We start from the raw sequence: 21050 nt of genomic DNA on the forward strand, positions 1-21050 counted from the left end.
TGTCTATATTCCTAAATAAATTAAGTTTCCAGCATGTGATTGGCTGATTAGAAATTTGTGTTAACAGGTGTACCAGATGAAGTGGCCAGTCTACATGTTTGCCATTAGATTTGAGCACATTAACAAACAAAACATACATTTTAGAATTAGCAATAAAAACAAACACTGCTTTGACTAATGGGAAATCTAAATACTAATGTATTTTGGCATAAACCAAAGTAATTGTCAAACTACAATAACTTTAGATGGTGCTAATTCAATTAATCTTCTGGTGACCTTGAATGTCCGTTCTACAATAATCCATTACATCACTGAAGAGTTTTTGATGTATACCAAAGTGATGAACTGGTCTATCAACAGTGGCTAAAAATGAAAGAAAAAGAAATCCCACAAAAACTGTTTAATTGATTCCTCAAACATTATTTACACAACTCCAGAAGAACACAAGTGCCAGATGACAAAAATAAAAAGGACAGTTCCTACACAAAAACCACACAGAATATTTAAATAAACAGGAAGTCAGAAGAAGAACAAATGAATTGTCTATATATGTGTAGTAAATCAAGATGTATACAGGATAGGAACGTGCTTCTCCCATTGAGATTACAAAAAAAATCTCTGCTTGTGTCGCTGTGTCGTTTTTTTATGATGACATTATTGTTTGTTTTCCTATCAGGAATATTCAAGAGCATATAAGGAATAAGGCAGGACTGGTCAGTGCCATGATTGATGCCCTAGTGTTATGTGGCAAGTGCACTTCAGGACCCAATGAGTTTACAACACTCAAGGTTTACATTCTGGTTTGAATGCTGTGTTCTGATACTTTGTATTGCTGGGATCAAGCACCATGAGGTGACTGTAGTTGTGAATTGATATAATATAAATAAGACTGAATTATTGACCGAGAGTGTTTCGGCAAAATGTATTGTTGACCATGATGTCCTCAGTGCAAGCAACGCATATCGAATTTTTCTGGATTATTGTACGAGTCTCCATTACAGGAAGTTATCTAAAAGAGCATCGCAGGACATTTCAGTGCTTTTGTTCACTGCAGGGCAGTACTGCATTTAAAGAAAAAATTTGTATTTTGAAGGCATCGGTGGCTAGTCCTATTTGTATTATTATTATTGAGTGGGTATTTTTTGTGCATTGTCACTCCTGATACACTATCTACGTAGTTCAGTGTTACAAGAGAAAACAGCTTTTGTCTGTCACAGATTACAGGTTAAGAAGGCAGATCGCTGACACTGCGTCTGACCCACAGTTTGTAGAGTGGAATTGATCACAGATTATTAACATTTCTCAGCTTGAGGCTAGGCTGTTAGCAACAGTCTCTGTCCTGTATTGCAGCTATATGGTGCTTTACAAGTAACACACATTACATGACCTGCAGCACTATGCAGCCTCTATAGCCATATATCAAAGTTTAAAGGGAGCAGGGCAAGTACAAAACTTCAAGGCAACAAAAAAGACATTCAGAAGTTACGATTTTTTTGTGTGTGTGCTACATTTGGAAAAAAGCCGTAGCGCTGCATTCTTTGCATTTTACAATAATATTAACAAAATAGCACAGCAAACAAGTTGACTAAAGACAATCTGTCGGCTCCGAGGCACGGCTGCTAAATGTAAAGGATTCCTATAAAAAAATCACAAGTGAATGGCGTTTGTAATGTGGATACATGAACAATAAAAATACACTGTTACAGCAGCTGGCTTGCTCAAATAAAGAGACACACAATGAGAAGAGTTTTACATCTGCCACCAGCGGAGGTGGTTGAAAGAGTTTAGATTGCAAGATTAGCTAAAATAACTAAGACTGTAAACGGCCCGACTGTGGACACACATACAGCAGCTGTTATGTTTGTGTTATTATTTTACATGCATGAGCAGTTTAATTTTAAAAAATGTAATTGCGTAAATGACAGATTAAGAATGAATACAGAACACTCTTTCATTGTTATAGCCTCCTACTGGTTTGCTTGTCTTCTCAGTAACAGATGGGTAAAAAGTTAAAGGTTGACCCAGCATTAAGGGTGTTTAAAGTGTTAAGCCAGTTCATGTCTCTGGAACTATTGGAGGAATAAAACAATATTCTTCTGAAAAAATATTCCCTCATTATGTATTTTGATAACGTTGTTGGAGACCTGGGGGGAGATCTCAGACTGATAAGTCCATAGTTTATGGATCCCATTATTTTCATTCTTACCAAGCAATTAAACAGGCAATTTGGATGGGTGTATTTTCATCTTGTAAGAGACTTCAGGCATCAAAGTGAAATGTTTTAAATTTAGAATAGCTCAGAAATTTGAAATTTGAAACAGCAACAAAAAAATCTCCCTGCAGCATAAACCATCCTTTAATTTGTCACCCTGTATATCTTCTCTGTGTGTCTGTAGATTGCTCAAGCCAGGCTGTGTCAGTGAAAGGCACTATAGAGAAAAAAAAAAAGACTGCTTCACAACTACACACATACTACATCAGAACAAAGTCTAATACATTACTACATGACCTCCATTGAATTTGTCCATGTCAGGTGTACCAGGTGACCATTCATCCATTTACAGAAACAACACTGGATTAGACTTTACTTCATCGTACTTTAGTAAGTTTACACAATATATTTTTGTTGGCTTGTTTTTGGTATTTCCTAAATTAATATGACTTGAATCTTAGGCTGTATTTGATTTGTGTCATCTTTTAATGTATTCAACCGACCGAGGAGAAACGGTCACTTAACAGGATTTTAAATCAAGCCCCTTCACCTATCAGAAAACAAGCACACACATTCAGTGACATCGGTGGTCATCTAAACACATTTGACCACGCATCCCAAGAATACTCGTCTTTAAATCCTTTACCACAGCTCCTAACCAGACTCCACAAAATGCTTGCTACTGTGTCCCCCTGTTATCCAGTTAACCTGCATCTGTACTATAGATAATTGAAAAAGAAATGTCTTATCTAAATGATTTAAAATCATACGGGCAGTTCAACAATGGCAAAATTGTATAAAATTCCAAAGAAACAATTACAAGTTAAACACCTACAACATCGATTTCAGTTACTGTTTTGTATTTACATTGAATTAATAGTAGCCATATAAATAAAATTAAAAGGTTGGTATATAATTAATCCATTTTATGGTTATACGTAAATTGAGATTAAATCTCTTTAATGGCCACTCTGAAAAAAATTATAATAATTTGGTTTAAAGTAGAGTGTTTGACCAATTATTTTAATACATTTTTTTAACAATAATGAAAGCCCTAAAGATCACATGATCTTTTTCTAGCTCCTTCTTTCCACATTTATGCACACACAAGAATGAACGGATATTATTCACACGCACACTGAGACACATCCACGCAAGCTCGTGTAGAGCAACATACAGACATAGAAATTCAGACTGAAACACGCAGCCCTACTCTGGGGCCTCACAGTAATTTAGCTCTACAGAGGACAGAGCCGAACAGTGAGATTGCCACTTTGTTAGACTGTAGTTGGCCCGGGCGGTAAGGTGATCGTTTCAGGTCTAGGAGGAGTTCAGAAGGTTGCTAAGAACTGTAAATAAAGAAAGGAGGAAAAAAATAGATTAATGGTTAACACGTTTAAAGTATTACATGTGAATATTTATATCAAAAATGTGTTCTTTGCGTTTTCGTTGTGTGTGTGTGTGTGTGTGTGTCATACCCTGGGGATCTGACCGAGCCTCTGCTGCATCAGCTTTGTGTGGAGCCTCAGGGTCTGCTTCTAGTCACAAAGATTGACAGTCAGAGAAAAGCGAATAAAACAAACGTGGGAACTCGTTGCTCAATTGCAAGGTTGTACTGCCAAGTTGAATTTCGCAAGTATTTAAGCAACAACCTCCAGAGCAGAAAAAATGAAGCCAACATGCAATTGCCCAAAAAAATTGCAATTCCTTAAGGCTACAATTAAAAGTGAATATATGCTCATAGATCCCCACAAGGCTTATAGTTTGCATGAAAAAGGACAGCTTTGTGAGCACTACTGTATTACCGCCTGTCTGCTAGGCTTCACTTTCGCTGACTCAAACAACTGAACTGGACCCAAGTTAATCAAGATCAAAATGCAGAACTCCTATACAGCTATACAGCTATACTATTAAAGTTGAGGTTTCAAAATTAAGATTCGCAATCTGTGAATCTGTGACATCATGGTGGATATGCCCATCCTTTGTATACAGTCTATGATTTAGCTTAATAATGTTTCTACTAATTAGCATCAAGTTATTGCGTCCCTTCTCTCAAATATGAGGAAAAGCGTTCATCTTCCTTCAGTGTGAAACTGCTTCACCAGCTGTACAGAAGTGTGAATTTCTAAGGATCTTGATTTCTTGGGGTAATTGCATATTATCCAAACCATGAAAATTAGTTTCTTATTTTTTGTGTCACAGAGGAAAACTTATACCTATTCGTGAAGTCTTTTAAATTATTGTTAGTGAAGCAGAAACTAGCTGCAATTACTACCTCTGCTCTTTACAGAGGAAAACTGCATGTCTAAATATGTTTAATCAAATTAAAAACACATATTGTCTATTACTCTAAATGCTCAAATTATAAGAGTTACTTTGAATCTGACTACTGGCCTGCACTGCTATAAGTGGATGCCCTATTACTCATGTTGACTGCAAATGAAAACTTTGCTGAACTGGCAGTAATAGGATGCAGGATGCGAGGATGGTGTGAGTCGTATGTCACTGACAACAGTTCATGAAAGGGAGCCAAAAGCTGAATTTAAAAGAACTGGTAAACTTGAAAACCCGTGCTTTTAGGACTACAAGTAACAAACACACACCTTGCCCACTGGACACAGTTAGGATGAAACTTGATTTAAAGCGGAGATTCAGATAAAAGATGAATAATTTTCTTTTGTAGCGTCATTAAAGCTTAACAGATCTGAAGCTCTGATGGGGGTTGGCATTCATTTCAAAGAGCTTGGACATAAGCAGTTCTTCTGTTGCTAATGTGGGCACCAAACTGAACAACAAACACAATTTTGGCATACACTTCATTCATTGTTGATGAGGGTCAAGAAGAATTTCTTGTCTGGTCAAATACCAAACCTTGCGTACAGCAGTTAAGGTAGCTACTGTATAAATTGAGTTTTCCCTTTGATTTATTATTATTAATTAGTTTTCCACCAGCAACAAAAGGATCAGATAATTACCCTGTCTATTTTTGAAGCACAGCTTCTTCTGTTGATAGGTGAAGTATCCAGCGATTGCTCCCACTGCAGACACAACAATCGCACTAAGGATTGCTGCTAAAGAGCTTGAGCTGGCCTCTGTAGCACAACAAACAAACAAAGAGACAAATAAAGATAAGTCATAACAGCAGAGAATGTGCAGTCAAGTTCAGCAGTATCCTATGAACATGCCACTGGAACTGTAAACCTATTGGTCTGAGCATTAATGTGATCTGTGAAAATCCATCTATAACAACTGTAACTGTAACACTGAGTGTCAGCACTGGGTGCCATTTTGCAGTTGAAAGAATGAATATCAATTTAGTAAAGAAGCTCACTGACATGACATAATGTGTGAATTATGTGTGTATGTGTGAGACAGACAGGGGGAAGGGAAGGAGAGATGAAGAGCAAGCAACAGTGTGTGTGTGTGTGTGTGTGTGTGTGTGTGTGTGTGTGTGTGTGTGTGTGTGTGTGTGTGTGTGTGTGTAAGCGAGAGAGCGAGGCTGCATCATCTCGTTCCAGAATTTTCTGATTCCTTTTCATTCGTCTGTCATTTAAACTTCCCACAGCATTCACAGTGAGCATTCACAGAAATCTGTCTGCACCTGTAACCCAGTTACTATGACAACACCAAAATGAATAGTTTTCATGCTGTGTGACAGCACACAGCCAAGTATAGGTACTGGCACATACATCACTAAATTGGCTAAATTGTGAGTAAATGTAATTAATTGTGCATCTAAATAATGTTTTTAACAAACAAAAAGGTTTAAGTAACCCCATCAAACTCATTGTAATAGGTCGCTACACTAACACTACATATATCTGGCACATGATTTCATGCTGTTGTGTTTCCAACTTAAAGGCGAGGCTTTTATTGTCTTGTTGTGGCCTGAGTCGACAGCGAGACTTTCAGCGCTACAGGGGTGAAATTGATGTTGAGGCATAAAAGACAAGTTCGGAAAAAAAAAAGAATAAAAGAGGACAGGAGATCCAGAGCTCACGGCGAGAAAAGCAAGGGAGTGGCATGAGTCAGAAAAGTGAGACGAATAAAAAGTGGGAATTAGTCAGTTAAATTAAGTGGAATGAAACCGGAGAGTATAGTGAGTCAGAAAAAGGAAGTAAAGGTGGGTGGAAACTGACGTGTATGAGCATGAATGCGCATAAACGCATCACATACAGCTGGGACACAACTGTTTCTTGAACAGAGGCATTGACATGAAATAATACTAAATGACACTGACTATCATCGAAATATGTTTTAGAGTCGCTCCTGTAATTAAACATTTGGGCACTTGTGAGTTAAACCTTGAATCCATTTGGTAGATTCTACAGCTTTTGCTTCTTTTATAAAATTATTCTTAGATGTTTTTTAAACTTGAAAGGAAGGTTTAACCATCAAACCTACCAAAGCTACTTGACTACACATAATAATTAAAGTTTTACCTCCCTTTACCACTACAATGGATTCTAAATTGAACAATCAATATGCGATTGAAATGCTGACTTCAAAGCATTAACTGTTTCGGAATTACAACCTGTTACAGTCAATCGAAGCCACTATACTTGGTTAATGAAAACACTTTACAACATCTAGCCAAGTCAAGAACACTCTCAAGGAAGTAGGTGCGCCTTTCTCAAGGTCTACAATCAAGAAATGCCTTCACGAACACAGCATTTACAACAAGGTGTGAAGCCCTGGTTATTCTCAAGAACAAGAATGCCAGATTAGCTTTGCTGGAAAACATCTAAAACTGCCTGCAGAGTTCTGACAAACATGGAACAGATTAAATAAAGCTGAACTAGTACTATGAAAGCATGGAGTAAAAGAGAAACAGCTCATGATCCAAAGGCATATATGGCTACCAAGGGGAACGGATCCACTGGTATTTACTGATGATGTGACTGATGAGATAGCCCGTCACAGTGCAAATAGATAAAAACACAAAGCATACTGCAAAGCTACCCAAGAGTTTCTCAAGGCAAGAAATTCGATAGGGCCAAGTCAGTCACCTGATATCAACCCAGTAGAGCATGATTTTCAGTTACTGAAGACAGAACTAAATGCAGAAATACCCACAAAAAAGCAGCAACTGAGAGTAGCTTCAGTAAAGACCAAGCACAGCATCTCAAGTAATCTGACATTTGGTGATGTCCATGGATTCGGGGCTTTAGGCAGTCACTAACTTCAAAGGATTATCGCCCAAGTAATAAAAACAGTCTTTGTGAGCCTCTAAAAATAGGACCTATGTATAAAAATGTTTCTAATTCAAAATTAAAAGTCTGACTCTTTAATTTAAAATCCACTGAGCAATGCATAGAGGCAAAACTCCAAAATTTAACTGTAGTGTTAGAAAGACAATGTAAACAGACTATAATTAAAAGTGACTGAGATGACCCGATCAATAATGGGGTTGTAATTAGGGTGTTGCTGTGGGGCTTGAATTATTTGCTACCAAAACATTCTGGTAATAATCATCACAGTGAAGTCATAGTTGGCCCAGCAGCGATTCACTTCTGAAGTCTGTGTCTTGTGCACACAGACTTCAGAAGTGGTGCTCAGGACGCTGTGAGCCCCAGAAGTCAGTGAATATTTAGCAATGCTACAAATGAGTAATGCTCATGTGTATGTGTGCAGGTTGGGAACTGAATAGATTTTTGATCAGTGAATATGGAAAGAGATTATGGTGAAAGGTTGAGAGTCTTAGCCAACTAAGTTACATGTAGGTTTGTGGCACACGTGGATTGTTACTTTAAAATAGGAAAACAGAGGAGAGAACTCACTTTGGGGCTGTTGATCTGCTGTAAAGAAGAGAGAACACACAAAAAGTTAGCAACACAACAACATCACATTCAGTTGTTCATGGTAAACTGTTTGTATCCTTTCATCTGCTTTGATATGAACATTTAATTCTACTGTTATTTCCAATAAAATTCGATGTGACACACCCCTAAAGACCTGCTTCAAACACGAGAGAGAGGCATTTCTCTGTGACTCTTGTATCCTGTTTGCATTGACAAAGGCATGCCAGTAATATCCTGTCTGTTTCAGAACCACATTGGGCCTATTTGTGCTGCTGCGGCTACGATCCTATGTACGGTATTTGACTAGGATTTGCACTGTAATATTTTGCTATCATGCGTATTTTTGATCTCAAAGACAAACAGAAAAAATTAAATCCTTACCATCACTCCCTGAGGCACCCAAAGCAGGCACTAAAGAGAGACAGAAAGACAAGAAAGGAGAGAGAAGGTATTATTTAAATGCTCTAATGATGCATGTAAAGCATTGTTGCTGAAATGACAAAGTGGAAAAAAAGAAGAAAGGTGAGATTATTCTCTTTACAGTGACTTGTAACCTCAGGGGCATTAAGAGTTCTAAAGTTTCTGTCCTAACTAGACTGTACAAACACACACACACGCTCATGCATACACAAGATTGTATGAAACATCCCTTATGTACAGTTACAAAGATGGCAAAGATACTTTTATAGCATCAGAGCGATAAAATATCTCACAGAGAGAGAGCGAGAGAGAGACAAACACTTTCTCCAGCTCTTTCACAACCTGATCTTTGATTTTATCCACACTCAAACAACCCTGTTATCTCCTTCTGCGCTGCCTGTCTGTATATGTCTGTGACATCATCCTTGCCCTTTACTTGCTTCGACTTGAAGAAGCTGCTAATAACAGAGTACTAAAGAGGAGTCTTTCACCCTTCGCAAGTATATAAATGATTATACTACTTTTGAGTTTTCACATTTCAGGAGGGAACTGAGAAGCTGCTTCAGGAAAATCTGCTGTTCCCACATTTCTGTCATATTGCCGCAAGGTTAGTGATTAAGCTTTTGTAAAACAAGTCAGTTCAGCACCTTGTCATGGGAGCAAGGCACTGAACCGACAGCCTTCTTCCAATAGAGAGACAAGAGGAATGAGAAGAATGTTTTATGAAAACCAAACTACACCTTACTAGCCCCTGATTGCAATGCTAACTTTGTACATACACAGGACATTTTTAGTTTGGATACAACAATAAATTCAACCATAATAGTTATGAATGAATACCAACCATCTTCGCTTTTATTTTCGTCGTTTGACAGAGGTGCTAAAAAAATAAATGAAATAAAATTAACAAATACCGTGGATCAATAAAGAAATGCAAAATTATTCTCGGAATGGGAATTTCTTATCAGATGTTTATGAATACATATCACAAATCTAACACACTATAACATGGTGTTTCTGTCCCCCTTTCATTGGATTTAAATGGGAGCTGCCAGCGTCTTGAGCTCAGTCACATTTAACTACACAGTAACGATTAGCATTTGGTTTGTCTTAAACAATATCATGCATAGTTTATACACTTCTTGCTGGTTATGTTGTACAGGTGCTAACAGTATGAACTAATTTTGCACTGAAATGCATTAGTGTTAATATGAATACATTCAGTGGTAGATGTACTATACAGTAGGCTAAACACCCGCTAAAATATTGACCACTATTCACAAATAATAAGTACTCTAAGAAGTTTCAAATCCCAATTTAACCCTTGCTCAAGACCTACTGTGAATGTGGTGCATTAGCCCTGTTGTACCAGGCTCTAGAGCTACCAGAGGACCATCTCAAACCCCAGTCTGTGATGCAGTTTTCAAGTGATCAAGTGCTAAAAAATATTTGGTAGAGGAATAACTTTGTTATTTTTTTTTAAACCTTTATGAAGATGACAACAGTCTTGTCACTAATTTCCCCTGTAATATTTTACATCTTAATGGCTTTAAGACTCTAATTTCACCACTTAAAAATAATAGATAATTAGATGATGGCAGCTAAGGCAAAAGCCTCAACTGGATATACAAATACAACTATTCATAGTTGATCCCTAAGATCTAGTCGCTGTCGTAAACAGGGCTAATCTCATTGCACTGGTTGTGTTGTTTCATATCTTTATTTATTCTGGACATTTTCGGTTATTGGTTACAAGAATAAACTGAATTTTAATTGTTATGAGCAATTACTAACCACCTAACTCCTGGTGTGCTACCACCCTCTTCTCCACGGGACTTTCCTGGTTTAACCCTGTATATAGTAAAATAGTCAATAAATGGATGAATAAATGAATGAATTAATCAATCAATCAATCAATAAATTAGACAATCAATAAGCCTGTTAGTCAATCAATCTTGCCAATGTGTTTTTAAAAACATTGAAGCAAAAAGCATGTAGCCCTCCATGTCGATGGGGCCATGACAGTTGATCCCTAAGAGATGGTTATTGGTTACGACACTAAACTGAATTGAAATTATTATGAGCAATAACTTCCCAACTTCCGGTTACAGATGGGAAGCGCATCTGTAACCGGAAGGTCGCCGGTTCGATCCCCGGGTGTTGGGCAGAGGGGCCGATGGCGCAATATGGCAGCCTCGCTTCCGTCAGTCAGCCCCAGGGCAGCTGTGGCTACAACCGTAGCTGCTTCCACCAGTGTGTGAATGTGAGAGTGAATGAATAGTAGCATTGTAAAGCGCTTTGGGTGCCTTGAAAAGCGCTATATAAATCCAATCCATTATTATTATTATTATTATTATTACCTGAATTCTGCCGTGGTCCCATCCTGCTCTTCACGGGAGTTTCCTGGTTTAACACTGTATACAGTAAAACAATGAATAAATAAATGAATGAATGAATGAATCAATCAATCAATCAATAAGCCTGTTTGTCAGTCAATCAATCTTGCCAATGTGTTTGTGAAAACACTGAAATAAAAAGCATGTAGCCCTCCATGTCGATGGGGCCATAACAGCTGATCCTTAAAATCTACAGTCACTGTGGTAAACAATGCTACTCTCTTTGCGCATAGATTGTACTGATTTGAAGTTTTCAGTCAAAACTACACTTTAGGCTAAATCTCCATCAGTATCTGTTCGTGCTGTATTGGACAGGTACTTCTGTGCATCTCCATTTTTTTTTATCAATAGCAACAATAAACTCAACAGCAATTATTATGAGCAATTACTGACCATGTGTTTCCTGCTCTGCAATTGACGTCTTCTCAATGTTAAACCCTGGATCTGGTAAATAAACAAACAAATAAATAAATACATACATACATAAACAGAAACACAAAATCAATCACTGTACAGGAATTTTATCTAGATAATGCCAAAACATATTGAAACACATGTAACACACTGTAACACTCTGTTCTCAGTCCCTCATGACCCTCGTGAATGCCCTGCAGAGGTTTTCTCAGTACTGAAATACTGAAACACAGCCAGCTCCAAGGGTGTAACTGTGATCTTGTGAACCAATGTTGACTTAGATTAAGGGATATTGTCTGTCACGAACAAAACCTTACCCTACTATATATTTATTGGGGAAAACCCAATTGACTTAAATAACATGTGGGACTCAGTGTATAGTGTTAGGCTGGCCAGGGCAGGGTGGGGTGTGATCACCGCATTAATTTATCACTGATAGAAACCTCAGTGACCTATTTTCTAGGGACCTATTCTTTCTGTTAATAACATCATGAAAACAAATGCAATTAAAATACCAACATAATTTATTGATAGGATGGATGTTAAATAGCAAACCTACATTACTCTCATTCTGACCCCCACATCTTTTCTTCTTGTCTGAATAGTTCTTCCAGGGTAATTGGTCCAAATTACTAACTTCCTTTCCCATCTCAGTGCTTGCACTTCTAGGGACAAGCTAAGCTAAAGCACAATGTCTCTGTCTAAAAAAAGGTAAAGCCAAACATAACCTTAGAATAGGACATACTGACATGAGGTCAGCATAACATTTAGTATGAAAGAGCACAAACTCCAGTTTGAGAAAGAGGGTGTTATAAGATAAATAGAAATAAATTAAGGGAGACACTTCTATTTTCATAAACCTTTACTCGGGTCATTTGGCAGGCTCATGACATTCATAATTTGGAAGATAAAATCAGCCAAGCCAAAATCCCACCTTAGAACCTTCCTAAGGGAATTGTATTTCCTGATAGAAAGGCACAGATGGATTATTTTGTTCAGAAAACAGGGAGTTGCAGAAAAAAATATAGAGTACATTACACCTCAAAAAAGCATTACAGCATGTACATATTTTTTAATGAGTGACAATGAAAAAGTTCTGTCAGGAGTAATTTTATTAGTCCCAGAATCAAAGAATCTCTCAGTTGAGATCGAATCTCAAATTTAAAATATGTAGTTATGGCCAAAATCTAGAAAACAAAACTGCAAGAATGAAAGGCATTCTTCAGATCTGTTTGATTTGAAGTCTTTGCTCAGGGACAGGCAGCGCTGCCGTATATTCAGAGATTATGGGAAAACCCCAAGATTCAACTGATCATCTTAAGAAAGCTCTAAAAAATGTTTCTGCTCAAATGATTTTCAAGCTATGCAGATCCTCATCTGTCGTTTCTGTAATTATTTAAAATGCTGTAAATGAACATTTCTGAACATCAGCTTAACTTGCAAGCTTCTGTGTATTTCATATAACTGAATTTAAGGAAAATAAAATGTTTTTAGGTCTTGTTTAGAGGTTATATGATCAAAAGAAGAAGGAGTCATAATGCCAAATAATAACCGACCTGCATTTGCAAAGGGAAAATACAGGTATGTTTATTGTCTGTATGCTATTATTTGTGTATATATGAGGCATATAAAGGTCTCTTTATACTACTTGTTATGACTTGCAGTTCTACTGTCACACAAAATACATGCTTATACTGGAAACAAGGGACAGCAGGTGACGTTTTACTAAGAAGTTTGTGTAATATCCCATCATAAAAGACACTCAAGAGATGGCCTCATCTACAGAATACATGTGCTTGGCTCTGTTTACAACTTTTTCTCTGTGGTCTTAGCACATACTCATTTTCAAAACTCAGGTGCATTTTCCATATTCATGAATGCATGTACAAGAGTGTGCAAAATATGTACTTGAATATCTTTACTTACTTATAGTGACAGTTTCATCTGTGGTTGTGAAATCATCTGTGGATGACTCTTCATTAGCAGATGGATCAGTTGGTGCCTCCTCATTGGCTTCTAGACCTACTGTTGTTATGATGTCATGAAGTCCACTCTATTAAAAAAATATTATAACACATATGAACCCATAGTACAGGACACATTTACTCACTATCATAGCAACCTATTAATGACATCTGTAAAATACAAACCTTAATAGGTGTGAATAAGAAGTTTTACTTTTTAAAAAATGGTATTAACCTCGTCTTGAGCAGGTGTTGTATTCGCATTTGTGGTGGGTTGCGCCTCCTCATTAACTGCTGTTTGCGTAGCTTCTGGAGTGTCATCCTCAGAATCAGCAGCTGGCCATGGATAGAAGTGAAACAGAAGTAGCGAAGCATTAGTTCACTGATTTTTCCTTTTATAGCCCAATTACCACATTCTGTGGCATGGGCTTTTAGGGCTTGTTTTGCTGCACAGTTAAAAACAATACAAGAAAGACATGTAAGAAACATTTTACATTATAATAGCCATTCCTTCAAAGTTACATCATTTTTTTTGATGTAATAGTGCAAAAGTTGAACCTGCTTTTTGCTGCAATGAAGAATGAAGATTTTTATTTTTAATAAACTGCAGCTTTGCTGTGAGATATTAACTACCTGAAACATTTTACAGCAGAGAGGTAAAAAAAAAAAAGAAAGAATAAAAACAACAGTGTAGTATGAATGCCAAGTATTAAAAAGTGAGGAAACTGACAGCAGTTTATTTATCTAACAAAAAAAGAGAAACAAAAGCACCATGTTTCATTATTGCTTTAAATGTGCATATATGCAATTCTATTAATCACCTTGTGTAGTTGTAGGCGCGTCAGAAATAACTGGTTCTGTTTCTCCAGTCGTAGGACTCGCTGATTGACCCTCCTCCCCTGCAGGAGCATCTGTAGGCACTGGCTCTGTGCTTACATCTGCAGCATTTGCTTCTTGGATTAATTCAGCCTCAGGGTCAGCAGTGGGCTCAGGCTGCAATACTTCCTGTTTGGCACAACATTTTATTTAAATAAGCAACGGTCTATGTAACACTAGGTGAGATTTTCAAACGGCTGACAGGGACCCAGGACTGAACAGTTCAAACAAAATATCTCAACTTCTCACCTCAGTTGCAGTGACCACCTCCCCAAGGTTATGCTGGTCGATGACCTCTACATCTGCTTTAGATGTGGGAGTTTCAATAGATGGCTCTACTGTTGGGATTATATCATCTGCACAAAGTTAAGTGAAAGACGCAAGTCAGAGAATAATACAGTGTGGGATTACATACTGACAATCAGTTGGAAACAGATGGGAAAAAGCCAATTCATGGTGCCACAGCTGGCAGAACCTGTACAACAATCAAACAAAAAAGGCAGACATGGCGACTCAAAGTCCACCTCAGTGTCTCAAAGAATATTTTTCCATGCTTTTGAACCCATAGAACTTCCCGATGATACAATTCCCTATTTTGTACCTTTTCTGTTTGAAAACCAATGCAAGGAATATCGCATTGGTTTCTAATATAATAATATAGATAATAAAGTTTCTACTAAAATTTTGGCATGATTTGTGTAACCGCTGATTATTAAAAAGCAGCACGCCTTAATCGCCTTCCATCTGTTGCTCCTCTAAGTCATTAAAGTCATCTGAGTGGTGTTTAAGATGACACATACATAAACTTAGAACCACACCCTGGCCTGATTGGTGCCTGATGCTACCGATCCAGCCAAAAACAAACGAAAAAAACCTGCTTCACATACACATCGATCACTTGTGACCTGCTTCCACATCAAATGCAGTCTTAACCTCAGCACTGGCATTGCAACTCTGTGCTAATGAGAAAATGACAGAGATGTGCTCTTTGTCAGTCTGTGTGTGACAAGCAATGTGTGCGTGTACGCCTGTGACATTCCCCCGTCGCATGTGACAAGCTCAAGCAGTAAAGTGAGCTCTGGCTTGATTGTTCTTTGCTTGCTGACGTCAGCAGCACCCTGATGCTGGTTTATCTGAGCAGATCTTCTTTCACAAAACACCCAATATTAAGGCAGGACTGATTAAAAAAATGTAATCAAATACCTCTACCACTTTTTTAAGAGCTATTCATTGCAGGGTGGATTTTCAATAAAGAATCACGGGGCTTGCCAAGTGAGATTGTATCACAATGGGAGAGCAGCAACACATCTAAAGTATTTCCATCGGGGTGAAAATCTTTTAGTGGTAACAAGTACTGGCTACACCCTGAATCCATTCATCCACACAAATATACATTCATATTGCAGGAAAAAAAAATCACACACACAAACAAAAGCAAGTGCACACACACACTGCAGCATGAATATTTGACATGCAAACTCTCATGCACCACTGCATGGCTCCTGAAACCATCATAGAAAAAAATCTCTTTGTTCCACTGAATATCACTGCACCAGTTTAACAAACATTAATCAGTTTCCATACATTGTGCGCATGGATATGTGTGGTATGTATCAATTTCACTATCTTAATCAGTTCTTTGGAAATTACTGTCTTCAGCAAAGATGTGCTGTAGCATGCCACTTCAGGCTAATGGGGTGGAACACAGTTAAGATTGAAGTTGATGAGTCTCACCAGAACACCTATGGTGAGGCACAGAAAAAACACTACATTCATCAAACTGTTCCTTAGACAGCTGTCAGTAACCTTCTGCCACAATCTTATTAATAATCTCTCAAACCATTAACTCTAATAATGAGTCTCTATTTGTGTGAGAACGCAGTGTGCATGAGACATGAGGATAAAATATAATTCCCCCAGTTCTTGTGCATGTGTGTTTGTGTTTATGAGTGTGTAGAGGCTACCCCTCTATGCAAACTCCTTCTTCATAGAACATTCTGTTCCCATCTATTAGTTTGCCACTTCCTCGTTTAACTACCTCTCCCATAAGCATTGCCCAGTCCAGCAACACTTACATGCATACATACAAACTCATGTAATGTTCCCTCCTCCCCTCCTGTCCCCTATCATACAAACAGCTACATGTTCACACACGTGTGAAGTTCATGTGCACACATGTTCCCATTCACCCTCTCTGAGTAAGGGGAGCCCTGTTTTGTGTTAGCACAGCAGTGAAGCCAACTGTTGCACATCCCAAGCGCTCTCACTCCTTGCCTTCCCTATCGCCCCTTCCATTTCACCAAGTCTTGACTCTCTCTCTCTTTCATTGTCGCTACTTTCCCTTGAGGCTGATGAGTCATCTGTGTCTCTGACATGGCCGCACGCTATTGTGTGGCGCAAAACAACTGTGCTAAACTGCAAAAATATTCCCTGAGAAAGAAGTTCCTAAGTTAAACCAGTTCACCCATGTGGGAACGTATCTTACTATCAATTAGACTGGCGGAAAAATCTCTCTAACAGCACCTAGAAGCTCATTAATTAACAAAAATTAAAGTGTAATAAAGAGAACTTGTCTTGTTGGGTTTATGCCGTCGCTGGAAATGAATGCCGCCACTATTAATTTTATTATTATTATTGATTAGACTGCTGATTGATTTTTTTCAAATACTGACTAATTTAATTGGGTAGAATGAAAGCAGATGTGGGAAATGCCTGATATAATTTCATACAGCCCGAGTGACATGATCAAATGTCTTGTTTTGAATATCTGTGCAGCTACAAATGGCAAGTATTCAACATTTTAGATATAAGTGAATTATTACTTAATCATTCAACTGCCAACTACATTTATATCAAATAATATACTGGCAATGAGCAGGCAGTTAATTGATTATTTCTAGCTGCTCTCCTGAAAAGGACGACTCTTGGAAAAGACATATTTCTGCCTATAACTCCTGGCAACTTCTAGCTCCGTGAGAGAAATTTTATAAGCATCTTTCCACACAGCTCATTTCGAGTCCATCTTCACCTTTCCGTGTTACATAACCGGCAGTTTGCTTTACTACTTTTTTATATGACATGTATCTAGAAAGAAGAGTGATTGATAACAGCCTTCTGGATCTATGCCAAAATGTAAGAGTTCATCCTGAAGTATGCTGTACCTCGCCTATATAATTCAACCAAGATGAAATTGTAATATAGCACTTAGGATAGCAAACTGATATGGGCATCAGCTTTGTCATGGTGGCACTCTGGCATAAATCAACATGCTTTAAAAAAAAAAAGAGAGAGACAGAACTGTCATGACAAGGAACCAGGAAAAGTGGTTCTTGGGAAATAAGGTAAGAACTTTAATTAAAAGGAAATTCCACTTAAATATATGTGATTGCAAAGAATGCCACAAAGAGGTGTGGTTCTTATGAACAATTAATATACTGTGTTAAATAATGATGTTTCTGTAGTTTACAGCATGTTAACTAGTTTCAATGTTTTCAGGAAAGGGGACTAGTATAAACATTTGCCACATCAAAGATAGCAATCTATATACTGTGAAAAGCCCCTTGTAAAGAAATGACTAATAAACTTATCTTATGTTATCTTATGTTATCTTATCGTAGAAAGATAAATAACATGGACAGTTGGGAATTATACTAGTATGTGGATATGTCCAGTGATGGAACTCCTTATCTTGGCATTTTATATTACGCCCTAGCAAGCCTGACAATAAAAAGCTGAATTTGTTTTAATTCCTATTACGTTCTCTTTTTGTTTGTTTTGGAAACTGAAGAAGAGTAAAGGTGTTTTTAATGGAGTTTTAGTTATGTAACACACAGGACAGTGCATTACATAAATTGGAATCTGAAACACGTTACCAGCACCATGAAGTAAAAAAGAACATTACTCTCGAGCTTTTCTGGTTCCTACCATGAGATTTTGTGCGATTTCCTGTGTGTAGCTGAATGAGTAATAATGCGTGTGCATGCCCTGCCTTGTAAAAATACACATGAACTCATTTGTGCATGTGTGCCAGGTGACACAGGTATGGTTCTGTTGTGTTTCTATGGGATAGAAAGTGCTGTGTTTACCCCAATCATGTGTCTTAACAATGCCCCCATAGAGATAATGCATGTGTGGAGTGTTTGTGTGCATGGGTGTGGGTTTCCCTTATCCACCGAAAGAATGATTTATGTGCTAGCAGTTGAAGGTGTAAACACAGACAAGTCTGCACACACACACACACACACACACACACACACACACACACACACCTGGCTCACATCACAGCTCTTTTTTCTTTTATTTGTTTCTAAGGCAAACACATGTTCCCTAGCTGAATTGTGCACACCGATAAATAAAGCACACCCATACTCCCACATGTTCTGTACATTAAACTTCTACCCCACTCCCACCTACACATACGCACACAGATGCAAGGGCCCCCGGGAAGCGTAAGGCGCTGAGACTAGTTCTGTAGATGGGTGTTGTCTACAGCTGGTGCTGGATCTAGTTACTGACACTCCCTATCATTCAACTCTATAAATCGCACTATAACTGATGTGCACATATACAGCTGAGCTAGCGCCCCATCTTTTTTGGTGTGACTAAGAATTGGTGTGCACACATATGCAAGTCAGCAAACACACCCATTGAGATTTTCTGTGATTGAGTAGTCCAACATTTATTGAGTTTAAAATCACATTAAACTTCTGCAATTATGGGCAATGTGTGTGAAAAGAGAAGGGAAAAAAGCGCTGTCTGTTTGTGTGTGTGTGTGTGTGTGTGTGTGTGTGTGTGTGTGTGTGTGTGTGTGTGGGTGAGAGAGAGAGAGTGTGCGTGTGTGTGAAGGTGGTTCCTCTCTGATGGTTTATCTGGTGATAACCGGTAGAGTGAGATTTTGCCAGATTGCATCCATGCGCACCAACGTCCAACTGAATTTTTTTGCATAAGGATAATAAAACGAATTTGTCTCACTTTTTCCATGCTTGTGTATCCTTGTTTTCCCTCTCAATCAGCTACATTGTTCCTTTATCTTTTGCCAACAGCTGTCCACTTTTCTCTTTAGTTTTTCCTCACTTTATGTGTTTTTCTCAATGCTTCTTTCTATTCCTGTGAGTTTTACTGCACATTTAAACAATCTGGAATCATTGCATGTGCCGCAGGGAAGGGCAGAGGCCCATGGGCCAGCTGAAGGAGAAGGGAAAGGAAGAGGAGAGAGAAAACACGAAGAACGAGAGATGCAGAGGAAAAGAATAGATGTGGCTCAATAACACATTGAAACAGAAACAGGGAAACGGGAATCAATTATAATTATTTATGTAACAACAATGGAACCACCACACCCCTATGGACCCAAACTCCAGTCCAAAAAGAAATGGCCACATGACAAGACACACCTTTTTTTAATGATGATGTCTGGGAAACAAAGCTGGAACCCCAATATAGTAATAAAGATGGAGGGCTTTTCATTCGCTTAGCCAGAACTGATAATAACAATAATAACATAGATTTTTTTTTAATCAGCTAAAGGTTAATTGAATTGAAACATGACAGGGATTCGGGCAAAAGGCACAGTGGTAATTGTGCTCACACAAGCAAAGGCAAGAGGAGAGAAAAAGACAGAAAAGGAGAAAGACAGGTGAGAGCCAGAGGGGAGTAAAGGTGGGGGGAGAAATGGAGGCAGTGAGATAATGACCAGCACAGTCAGTTAGTCAGACATACAGACAGACAGACGGGGGGAGAGACAGACATAGATGGATAAATAGATAGACAGATAGATGCACAGATAAAAAGATAGATAGAAGCCACCATGCACACTAACACATGAAATGCTCTGCTGAAGAATGCGCTGAATTAACTGGAAACAAATTATTACCTTGTGCCTTGGCGTGCGTAGCCAGCAGGCTTCCTAATAGCAGAATCCACAGGTATGACATCATGGGAACACGGCGAGGCTGCGAATAAAATCGGGGTTCAATCTCCCTTTTCTCGCCCTTCAACAATGACAATTAACTGGCGTGGAGGTTTCAGGTAGATCTGGAGGGCGTGCTCGCGTGTGTGCCGGTGCGTTCTTGCGCGTCGGATCAATCCAAGGTGCTGAGATGCTCAGGCTCAGTGCGCGCCGCCGCGGATCCGTCGTCCCCTTTGTCTGGATTGGGAGAGAAGGTTCGGTTTTTATTGGTAGGCGGTCTCTTCTCTCAAATGAAGGGAGGCGGACTGACTGCTAGGTACGTTGCTGTGCTGGCATTCACATGACTTTCCGCGCTAATTAGTGGGCTTTTTGTCTGTATCTCTCTGTTAAGTATTGCGAACATTTCGGGTGCATGCTCTTCGTTATCAAGCGCGATTAGTGCCGATTAGGACTTGTGTCATTCATGATAGCAGCCGCCATGCACTATTTTAACTCGAAAGTGCCACTAATGAGTATAATCGTGTCATTCATTAAGTATTTCCCAAATTTTGATAAAGGGTCCAGCAAGACCTCGAAAGGATCTATCTCTTATGTGCTGAGGTCATAGCTGTGGGGATGGTACTATGAGTTGGGTAGGGTAGTATCATCAGCATTTAGATAAGAGCTGTATAAATTATATATGTTGTAAAATGTACTTTGGTTACCATGTTACCTAATATGACGATTGCCTTTAAAATAAAGTAAAAAAAACCCCAACAAAAATCATACAGAACGGCTGCGAGATGAAAGCCAGATTTATACAGAAAACATTAATAAACCTGTAACCATCCAGACAGCAAAGACAACACTGCACCTAAGCCTCACTCTTTATCACAACTGCCTCAAACACTCATTTCCTTTCAAAACCAGTGGTAACCAGATAACAAGCACGCCATGATTTACCCACAGAATAGTAACAGCCAATAGCAGCTCTGAGCTGGCTCTTATGAAAGCCACATAAATATCTTGTCGATCCGGCCATGCTCAATTTACAGGCCAAGGAAACGCATCGGATCCAAC

At 38.5% G+C, this 21050-nt stretch overlaps 1 protein-coding gene across 4 annotated transcripts; it reads right to left on the reverse strand.

Moving 5' to 3' along the window:
• Positions 1-385: 385 nt before the first annotated feature.
• On the reverse strand, positions 386-20240 carry LOC146556936 (uncharacterized). Of its 4 annotated transcripts, none has more exons than XM_085248576.1 (14): positions 19956-20240; positions 14333-14439; positions 14029-14212; positions 13443-13543; positions 13170-13296; positions 11223-11273; positions 10794-10847; positions 10228-10284; positions 9278-9313; positions 8395-8424; positions 7993-8010; positions 5188-5304; positions 3691-3747; positions 386-3561 (listed from the first exon to the last, which is right to left on the reverse strand). In XM_085248576.1, exons 1-14 carry the CDS (start codon positions 20017-20019, stop codon positions 3533-3535), a joined length of 1032 nt encoding a protein of 343 aa, XP_085104702.1. In that variant the 5' UTR covers positions 20020-20240; the 3' UTR covers positions 386-3532. The 4 variants fall into 4 exon arrangements, with proteins under 4 accessions (XP_085104702.1, XP_085104701.1, XP_085104703.1 ...); XM_085248575.1 differs by having other exon boundaries at positions 3691-3750; positions 19956-20239; XM_085248577.1 differs by lacking the exon at positions 10228-10284 and having other exon boundaries at positions 3691-3750; positions 19956-20239.
• Positions 20241-21050: the final 810 nt, after the last annotated feature.

This window comes from Mchenga conophoros, linkage group LG16, assembly GCF_057382185.1.
Source record: "Mchenga conophoros isolate Kocher_MC1m ecotype Shallow Benthic linkage group LG16, M_conophoros_male_GT1.1, whole genome shotgun sequence".
Lineage (NCBI taxonomy): Eukaryota > Metazoa > Chordata > Actinopteri > Cichliformes > Cichlidae > Mchenga > Mchenga conophoros.

Coding starts and splice junctions, on each gene's coding strand:
- LOC146556936 (XM_085248575.1), bottom strand. CDS start 20,019: ATGATGTCATACCTGTGGATTCTGCTATTAGGAAGCCTGCTGGCTACG. Junction 13,297..13,442: donor CAACACCTGCTCAAGACGAG/GTTAATACCATT, acceptor TTTTTTTAATAG/AGTGGACTTCATGACATCAT. Junction 8,425..9,277: donor CGAAAATAAAAGCGAAGATG/GTTGGTATTCAT, acceptor GTCTCTCTTTAG/TGCCTGCTTTGGGTGCCTCA.